Source organism: Myotis lucifugus, unplaced genomic scaffold (genome assembly GCF_000147115.1).
Source record: "Myotis lucifugus unplaced genomic scaffold, Myoluc2.0 scaffold_652, whole genome shotgun sequence".
In the NCBI taxonomy this organism is placed as follows: domain Eukaryota; kingdom Metazoa; phylum Chordata; class Mammalia; order Chiroptera; family Vespertilionidae; genus Myotis; species Myotis lucifugus.
Genome location: NW_005871700.1, coordinates 82,688 through 92,000, shown reverse-complemented (window position 1 = coordinate 92,000; position 9,313 = coordinate 82,688). Strand labels below are relative to the sequence as shown.

The window sequence follows — 9,313 nt, the reverse complement described above, 5'->3', positions numbered from 1 at the left end:
CTTCCCAGGAAACCCGGGATGGATTGGGGGGGGGGGGGGGGTGGAGAAAGCACCCTGTGAAGCTGCGGGAAGGGTGGGGTCTGATTTGCCGTGCTCCCCATTAGGGGAGGGGTGCCAAGGCAAACACTGATTGGTAGTGGTGGCGGGTGGGGTTAATGCTGTTGTTCTCTTAAACCCTGGAAGGCTCCAGGCACAGCAGGACTGGGGGCACATAGCCTCCTTCATTGGCTGCAGACTCCTCCATCGAGAATCACCTCTTCAGGGTCCGAAACTGCCTGACGAGCCACTGGACAATGAAGGGCCACAGGAGGAAGAAGAGGAGCGTAGGACCTGAGAGCCTGAGGGGCGAAGGCCGAGCACCGGATGGGGGCCTCTGCTGCCAAGAAGGAGGGAGGGAGTCAGAGGCCAGCCCAGCCTCGGCACAGCCGGCCTCCTCAGGAACCTGCTTCCAGAACCCAGTAGGAGTTCCTAATTCAGATCGACAGGCCTGGAGCAGAGAGGTCCCACCCCCACATCCGCACCACTAGAAGGAAGGGATCCTAGGGTCCTAGTGTGTCCCTGACAGATGAGCTCCAACTCACTTCCACACCCTCGTCCAGGGCAATCCCAGGTGCCAGGAGGGCTGCAGGCTGGAGGGGCTGCCAGGTGGAGGGACTGGCTTCCAGGCTGTTTCCTCTGGGCCACAAAGCAATGGCCCCATTGGTGTGGCCTTAAGACCCTCATATTGTAAAGGATGTGCCACATATTTCAAATGAGGACCCCAGAGTGCTCAGATTTTAATCTCTAAATATTTTTTGCTGCCCTAACCAGTTTGGCTCAGTGGATAGAGCGTCAGCCTGCAGACTGAAAGGTCCCAGGTTCAATTCTGGTCAACAGCATGTACCTTGGTTGCGGGCACATCCCCAGTAGGAGGTGTGCAGGAGGCAGCTGATTGATGTTTCTCTCTCATCGATGTTTCTGACTATCTCTCTCCCTTCCTCTCTGTAAAAATCAATAAAATATATTTTAAAAATATATATATATATTTTGCTAAAAGGAGCCAGGACTCCTTGGAGAAGTGGCCGATTCCAGGTCTGGAGCAGGAAAGGTAGAGGTGAATGAAAGCAAGGAAGCTTTTAAGGATTAATGAGGTCATGATAGGACCCAACTTGAAAGGGTCTCCACTGACCAAAGTTGTGACAATCTGAGCATTAAAAAGCATGATTGCAGTTGATTAAAATCCTTTAAAAATATTATTAGTCCTAGTCAGTTTGCTCAGTGGATAGCACATCGGCCTGCGGATCAAGGGGTCCTGGGTTCGATTCCAGTCAAGGGCACGGACTTCGATTGCAGGCTCCTCCCCAGGCCCTGTTCAGGGCACATGCAGGAGGCAACCAATTGATGTGTTTTTCTTACATCGATATTTCTCTCTGTTTTTCCCTCTCCCATTCTCTCTAAAAATCAATGGAAAAATATCCTTGGGTGAGAATTTTTTTAGAAAAAGATAATTAAAGAGAATAAGCTCATATGCTGTCTTTTCATAAGGCACTGTGTTTCAGGGAAATCCCAGATGATCAAGAAAACTACAGCCCTGGCCAGTTTGGCTCAGTGGCTAGAGCATCGGCCTGTGGACTGAAGGGTCCCAGGTTCGACTCCGGTCAAGGTCATGTACCTTGGTTGCGGGCACATCACCAGTAGGGGGTGTGCAGGAGGCAGCTGATGGATGTTTCTCTCTCATGGATATTTCTAACTCTCAATCCCTCTCCCTTCCTCTCTGTAAAAACTCAATAAAATATATTTTTTTAAAAAAAGAAAAGTAACAGCTAAGTTAAAAGTAAACCTTTTTGCAACTACTAAATAAATTATTGATTCAGGCAAGGATTACCTATCAATTGTTGTCAAAACCTGTGTGACAAATGGGGTAGACAGAGCACTGGACATTCACTGGCTCCAAGAGAAAAAGCTGACTTTACAATAGTGGGACCAGACTGTCACCCCTTTACCCGTGCTAGTGATCCATGTTAGGATCATTAAGGGCAGGACATGGATATGTGTTCCCTGATGCGAAGGACGTCACCTCTGATGAAATCTGGTCATGTAAACCGCCTGCCAGGATGCAGACAGACCCAAAACATGGAACGGTTCTACAGGACCACTGGCTGGCTCATTAGCAAGTTAGTAGCAAGAAAAAGGGACTGGTCTGGGTTAAAAGATTCTCAAAAGGACAGAGCAACTAGATGCCGCATGTGCTCCTGGGCTGGACAGATAGAGCAGCTGGAAAAGGCAATATTGGGACAACTGGAGAGATTTGAATTTGTATTGGCCATTTGACGATATGAAGGAATTACTGTGTGTGATAAAATTAGGTAATAGAATGTTCTTGTTTTTTAGAGATGCAAACCCAAGTATTTCAGGGTGGAACTCTTTAAACTCTTTAGCATATAAAATTAGAAAAAGGTAAACAAAATATAAAAAGCCTTGGAGGGTGGTGGGGATGGTGTTGAAATGTTAGCCACTGTGAATGTGAGGAAATTCCTGCCACCCTGGTTGATACTCACTGTGCCAAAGGGATTAGGGGTCACTCAAATGACTGCCCACATCCAGCAACTCAGCCCTCGCCTGCCCCCACCAACCCAGGCTTCTCAAGAACAGACCCACTCAGAGTTAACGGTGGGTGCCAGCTCTGGAGACAGACAGAGCTAGGGCCACTCCCAGTTCCATCCCATAATGTTAATAATAATACTAATCACAATGAACTCCATTCCAGGAGGTCGTTGTGTGCTGAGCTCAGGGGAAGTAACTACGAGTATTATCTAATCCTCACAGCAGCTCTGTGAGAGTCTTCCCAGCTGTTACTCAACCTCTCAGAGCCTTAGTTTCCTCATCTGTAACAGGGAAATGAAACCTATTTCATAGGGTTGTTGTGTGGAATAAGTGAGATAATGCAGCTAATGGTATTTGGCACATAGATGGGCTCCAGAAATGGCAGAAGCTGAGGTGTAAGGGGCAAGCAGATCTTGGAGTCCAGGGGGGAGTGAGGAATGCAAGGGCTGAATTGTTTGGAAGTAAACCCTAAATCTGGGAACAGAAGTCTAACTGAGGAACAACAGGGACCCCCAGCCCCAATGCCAAGAGCAGACACATCCTGGCCCTTCCAACTGTTGGAATTAGTCCTCCTGCTCAGTGTCTCTTCAAGCAAAGGGAGGTAAGGGCAGGAAAAGAGGAAGCGCTTCAGATTCCCTGCCTGCAGTGTGAATCACGCCGGTCTCTGGAGGAGGCAGAGGTGTGGGCAGGTAGAGATGTGGGGACAACGAAGTGGCTGGATGAAGAGCCTAGGACAGACCTTCAGAGCTCTGCCCCGATCCTGCCCTAGGCCTTGGGGGCTCACCTCCTCGCGGGGGGCAGGCATGCTCTCCAGGCTTTGCAGTCTCCCCTGGACATCCCGCATGCTCTCCTGCAGTGCTCGAACTGTCCCCACCAGCCATGAGTCCAATTCCTGGGGCCCCGGCAGGCTGCCTCTCAACCCCTCTGTGGAAAACGGACACATAGGGAAGAGGACTCAGGAGGCAACTCAGCCAGGGGCAGGGTGTGGGCAGGCTGGGGCAGGTCCGGGAAAAAGTAAGAGTAGGGCCCAATTCCTTTTGTAAAGTCCATCCACATGGCTGAGTAACAGGCTACCAGGAGTAGCTGTGTGACTTTGGGCAAGTCACAAACTTCTCTGAGCCTCGTTTTATCATCTGAAAATTAGGAGAAGATATCATCTCCCTCACAGGGCTGCTGGCTCAAAGGAATAAAGGAGATGGTATTTATGAAGGTGCCCTTTACTGGACATTATAGAAGGGGATAGGGCAGAATTCATTATTGTCTTTTGAAAGTCCCAAATGGGAGGCCCAGAGAGAGAGAGAGAGAGTCTGACTCCCAAAGCCATGTAGCTGCAGCTATGTGGGAGGCTAGCACTTCCTGCCCCAGCTACCCTTCCTCAGTGCCTGATGGCTCCTGATGGCCTTCAGGGAGAGAAGGCCAGGCAAGGACTTTGCCCATCCAGTGTCCGGCTGTTTGGCAACCCTTCCTGGGCATAGGCTGCTCTCCAGTTCCCAGAACTAGACTTTCATCTCTGCCCCAAGAGGGCAGCCAAGGAAGGGCCTGGGCATTAGAACCATGGGGCAGGCAGAAGGGGGTTAAGGGTCAAGCAGTGATTCATTCACCTTTCCCTGTTGGGGGCACAGAGCTGTGTCTGCTGTCAGGCTCTCCTCCAGGGGCGCCCTTCTGCTCTGCCCACACCTGCTGGGATAAGTCACAAAGTCCAAAGGGAGCAGTGGGAGCAGCCAGGGCAGAGTTGGGTGGGAGAGGGAAGATCCAGGGCTTATCTCACCAGCTCAGGCTCCAGCTGCTCCAGGGAATCACAGAAAACCTCGGGGTCCGGGTCCCTGGGTGGCTGAGACTCTGGGGAGGGTGCAGGTAGGTTAGTGACCAGAGGAAGGCTATGGAGGGCGGGGAGGAGTGTAGAGCTGGGCAGATACTGCCACAAGAGGCACAGGTGGGTCCTAGAAGTGAGGCCCTAGAACAAAAGTCTCAGAAACTTCCTCCTGGCTTCCCTGGAGCATAGGAGGTCTCTATCTGTGGGCATGAGGTATGACGGGTCCCAGGCATCCAGCCCTCTCCCCTTCACCACACCAGGAGGTCTTCCCCAACCCTGGCCTGTATTTGGCCTCTACCCCTCCTGCCCAACCACTGACCTGGGCTTGGGGGTGCTGGTTCCTTGGGAAGGCAGGGAGACTCTGGGGTAGTCCCAGTATCTCCATTCAGTACCTGCTCTTCAAAACCTGCAGAGACATAGCACCCAGGGGTGGGGCTGGCGCCTCCCAGTGAGGTCAGACCTCTGTTCCCCATTAGACACTGCCTAAGACCCACCCCCTCGGGGCAGGAGTTGGGGTCCTTACAGGGACATCACCTGGAGCCCTCTACCCCTGGGCCTCCTTCCAACAAGCAGCCCCCTCAGCCTTGAACCTGACAGTTGACCCAGCACCTGCAAGGCTCCCGTCCTGGGGGTGCTGACCTGTGACCTTTCGCAGGAAGGTTTCCGGGGGTCTTGGCATGTCGGGGATCACCTGGTACAGGGGCTCAAAGTAACCAAACATGTCGTCTGCCACCTCGCCCAGGGGCACCGTGTCGATCACCTGTAGGGGATAAGGTTTCCTGGGGAATAGCTGGCCCCTTCCATCTCTGCCCTCCTATCCCTTTGAGCTGGGCCCTCCCCTCTGCTCCTGTTGTCATACCCCCCACCTTGTGCCTAGTCAGACCAGAGACAAGGTTGGGGGACAGCATGAAGGTGGTAATTCCCATGGGGTGTCAACGTGCAGGAAATATAATGGGAGCAACAATGGAAGGGTGGGGGCAGGCCATCTGGCCGGGAGCGTGGGGACAGAGAGGAGCCCACAGCCTATCCCTACCTTCTGTGCCACCACCTTCATCTCAGTGATGTAGGCAAACATGGCCTCCTCCCTACTCATCTTGCCCAGGCTGTTCCAGGCGTCCCTGGGGGCAGAGAGTTGTGAGAGGCTAGTTGACAATGGAGGCTTGTTTGCCCAGCCGGTGGGGAGCTCACCACTTATATCGTCCAATGGGGTCCCAGAACCCAGGCCGGGGAACCAGGCAGGGCCCCTTGGTAGCCTGCTTGTAGTAGCTGTAGAATCGAAGCATCTCTTCATAGGAGGGGCGGTAATAACCTGGGCAGGAAGTTGGGGATTGGAGAGCAGAGCATCACCCCCCAGCTCCAAGAGGATGGAGGTTGGGGGGAACTACCCTAGGAGAAGGCAGAGATGGTGAGGAGTCTACCAGGGGCAGGAGGTAGAGGGAACCCATCGGGTGACCCAGGCAGAGACTTGTCTGCAGAAACTAAAGGGATCAGAGAGTCTCCTGGGAGGCTGACCCCTGCCATGTTGACCCCCAAATGCAGGTCTCCGGCCCTCACTCACTGTTGTTCTTAGGCAGGTTCTGAATGACTTTGACTGCGGCCTGGAACTGTTTCTGGCAGTCCGGTTCCGGGATTTCTTTCTCGGTACCCATCTCCAGCTGCTCTGAGCCCTGGGACCCTACTTTTGCGCAACTCTGCAAGAACAAGCCTCCGTGGGAGCAGGCCTCCAGGGGCCACCGCGGCACACACCTCGACAAACCACTCTGATTCACTTTCCAGAGGGGCAAACTAAGCTCTTTAGAGACCTGAGCGAGATGCCCGAGGAGGTCAGAAGCTGTGGCTGCAGAGAGCCCTTTTCCTACCCAAGCAGGGTAGGGGCGGCTGGGGTAGGTGGAGAGGACCGCGGTGGGTGGGTGGAGAGGCAGGTGGTTAGGGTCGCAGGACCCCTTTAGATGCGCATCTACAACTCCTAGGCAGGCGATGGGCAAGCCAAGAGGAGTCAGGCAGGCGAGCAGCCCTCCCCCCCGGGCCCCCGCACCCCGGCCCGGCAGCCTGACACTCACCCCGCGGAGACCCCTGCCCGGATACCTGGGTCCTCTCGCCACTAGCCGAGGGCTTCCTACTGACCTCCCGGCCCCGTCGGGCCCGAATGGAGACGCTGAGCGAAGTGGAATTGGAGCCAATGAGAGAGCCCGTTTCAAATTTGGCTTCTATACTCTAGCCACTCAGCGCACCCCTTTCAAGAGTATGCAAATAGCTGTGCCTCTCCCAAGCGGGCGGGGTGGATCCGGGGTTGGCTTCCCTATCCTGGACTGCCGGGGACGGGCGGAAGCGCCTCCTGGTGGACATAGTGAAATAACACGGAGCACTCTCGCCCCCTGGTGGAGACCAGCGTCTGTCAGCTCAGCCCAAGTCTCTTCAGCCACCTGACAGCCACTGTAGATAAAATAGGGAGCCATGCCCTGGCTGGTTTGGCTCAGTGGATAGAGCGTCGGCCTGCGGACTGAAGGGTCCCAGGTTCGATTCCAGGCAAGGGAATATGCCAGGGTTGTGGGCTTGGTCCCCGGTAGGGGGCGTGCAGGAGGCAACCAATCAATGATTCTCTCTCATCATTGATGTTTCTATCTCTCTCTCCCCTTCCTCTCTGAAATCAATTAAAATATATTAAAAAAAAATAGGGAGTCATGCCCTGGATTGGCCAGGTTGTGGGTTCAGTTCCAGTCCGGGTTCGTAGGCGAGGCAACCGATCAATGTTGATGTTTCTGTCCCTCTCTATTCCCCTCTTTCTAAAATCAATACAAACATTTTAAAAAAATAATATAATAGGGAGTCATGTCTGGGGTAAGGTGTTCTGGAGGAGGGGCATCGGAACTGAGCTGTGGAAGGTTTAGGACTAAGCCAGGAGCCCTGGCCGGGTTGCTCAGTTGGTTAGAGCTTCCTCCCCATACACCAATGCCTTCAGGGCACATCTAAGAATTAACCAATGGACCTGGCTGGTTTGCTCAGTGGTTAAAACGTCGGCCCGCGGACAGGAGGGCCACGGGTTCGATTCTCAGTAAAGGGCAGGTATCTCGGTTGCAGGTTTGGTCCCCAGCCCAGTCGGGGCACGTTGGGGAGGCAACCAGTCAATATGTCTTTCTCAGGTCAATATTTCTCTTCTCTCTTCCTCTCTTCCTTCTCTCTCTCTCTCTCTCTCTCTCTCTCTCTCTCTCTCTCTCTCTCTCTCTCTCTCTCTCTCCCTTCTCCTTCCACACGCTCAAAAAGTCAATGGAAAAAATATCCTCCGGTGAGAATTAAAAAAAAATCAACTGCCCTAACCGGTTTGGCTCAGTGGATAGAGCGTCAGCCTGCAGACTGAAGGGTTCCAGGTTCGATTCCAGGTTGCAGGCACATCCCCAGTAGGGAGTGTGCAGGAGGCAGCTGAATCAATGTTTCTCTCTCATTGATGTTTCTAACTAAAATCAATAAAATATATTTTTTAAAAATCAACCAATGATTGCATAAATAAGTGGAACAACAATTTCTCTCTCTCCCTCAAATCAAATTTTAAAAAGGGTGGTAAGCCAGGAGAAGAATGAGGAAGGTCATTTTGGAGGAAGAAATTGCAGGATCAAAAGTGCAGAAGTGGGGGGGGGGGGAGTGCAGAAGTGAAGACGTGACATTCAGAAAGAATATCCAGAAAGGGGTGAGGACCCAACCCAGAACGGGGAACCTCCGAGTCGAGGAAACAGAATGGGGGAGAGCCTGATGGCGCGCATTGGCCGCTGCCAGCGGCGGCGTGCGACCGGCTCCTCGCCCCGCCCGGGCACCGGGAGCAGACAGCGTGCGCGCAGCAGTCACGGTCCCTCCCACTCTTCGGAGCAAACACGCAGGTGGTTGTCTGTATAGTAAGTGTCACACAGGACACCGGAACCGCACTCCACGCTCACTCGCGGGCTGGGGTCACGAGTGACATCGACGCAGCGTGTAGGGGCCGTTCCGGGGCGATCAAGCAGGTGCGGGGCCAGCCCGGCCAAGCCTCGAGCCCCAGAACCTCGTCTTGCCGGCAGCCGCAGTCTAGGAGGCACCCCCTCCTCTCCAGACCATCAGCTTCGAGCTTCTACACCTGAGGGGTCTGCCCGGGCCGGTGCGGGGAGAGGTAACTCTGTGAGGTCCCCCCCCCCACCCGCTCCCCCACTCCTCGGGTTCGGCTGTCCTGCCACCAGCTCAGCGCCCGGGCCCCATCGGCTTTAAGGGGCCCGGTACCCCCGGCCGGGAGGAGCCGCCCTGCAGACCCGCCCCCGGCCTGGCTCTCATCCGAGCCTCCCGCGGGGCTGGAGAGGGAGCGGGAGGAGGGGCCCGGGGTCCGCGCTGAGTTCGGGGTCCGGGGAAAGGTGCTGGTGCTGGAGCGCAGGCCTCGCACCTCCGGTGCCCTCTGGAGGCTCAGGCTACTGACGGGGCGGGGATCCGAGGATCGCTTGGCGAATAGGGACCCACGAACCGGGGGGCCCCCTCCCCTTACCTCGGGGCGGGCCCCACTCCCGCTGGCCCCGCCCCCTCCGCGCCCCTCCTTCCCCGAGTCCCTCCTTCCCGAACCTCGTCCCTTCCTCCCTCCTCCTCCACTTACTCCTCCCGACTCGCTCCCGGCGCCGCTAAGTTTCTCCGCTGGGACCGCGCAGAGCCGGGGCCAGGCCAGAGCGGCGCCCCCGCGGCCCTGTCCCCGCGCGCAGACCGGGCCCGGCCCCGGCCCCCCCCGAGGCGGCCCCCACCCCCCAGGGATGCTGTGTGGCCGCTGGGGGAGCCGCCGGCGCCGGGAGCCCCCTAAGCCTCCCCAAGTCTGCGCAAAGGTCAGGATTATATCACCTCGCGTTATTTAGACCTCTGTACCAAGAGACCCTTCTAGCACGCGATAAAGATATTTGGAGAGGGGAATGTGGGACA

The 9,313-nt window shown here is 55.2% G+C and overlaps 1 protein-coding gene across 7 annotated transcripts; it reads right to left on the bottom strand.

Moving 5' to 3' along the window:
* Nucleotides 1-31: 31 nt before the first annotated feature.
* On the bottom strand, nucleotides 32-6,926 carry ACBD4 (acyl-CoA binding domain containing 4). 7 transcript variants are annotated; one of them, XM_006105226.3, is made up of 10 exons: nucleotides 6,457-6,926; nucleotides 5,955-6,087; nucleotides 5,585-5,705; nucleotides 5,430-5,514; nucleotides 5,036-5,156; nucleotides 4,716-4,802; nucleotides 4,352-4,422; nucleotides 4,185-4,260; nucleotides 3,368-3,507; nucleotides 32-373 (listed from the first exon to the last, which is right to left on the bottom strand). In XM_006105226.3, exons 2-10 carry the CDS (start codon nucleotides 6,043-6,045, stop codon nucleotides 251-253), a joined length of 915 nt encoding a protein of 304 aa, XP_006105288.1. In that variant the 5' UTR covers nucleotides 6,046-6,087; nucleotides 6,457-6,926; the 3' UTR covers nucleotides 32-250. The 7 variants fall into 7 exon arrangements, with proteins under 7 accessions (XP_006105288.1, XP_006105287.1, XP_006105286.1 ...); XM_006105225.3 differs by having other exon boundaries at nucleotides 4,185-4,263; nucleotides 6,457-6,925; XM_006105224.3 differs by having other exon boundaries at nucleotides 32-376; nucleotides 4,185-4,263; nucleotides 6,457-6,924.
* Nucleotides 6,927-9,313: the final 2,387 nt, after the last annotated feature.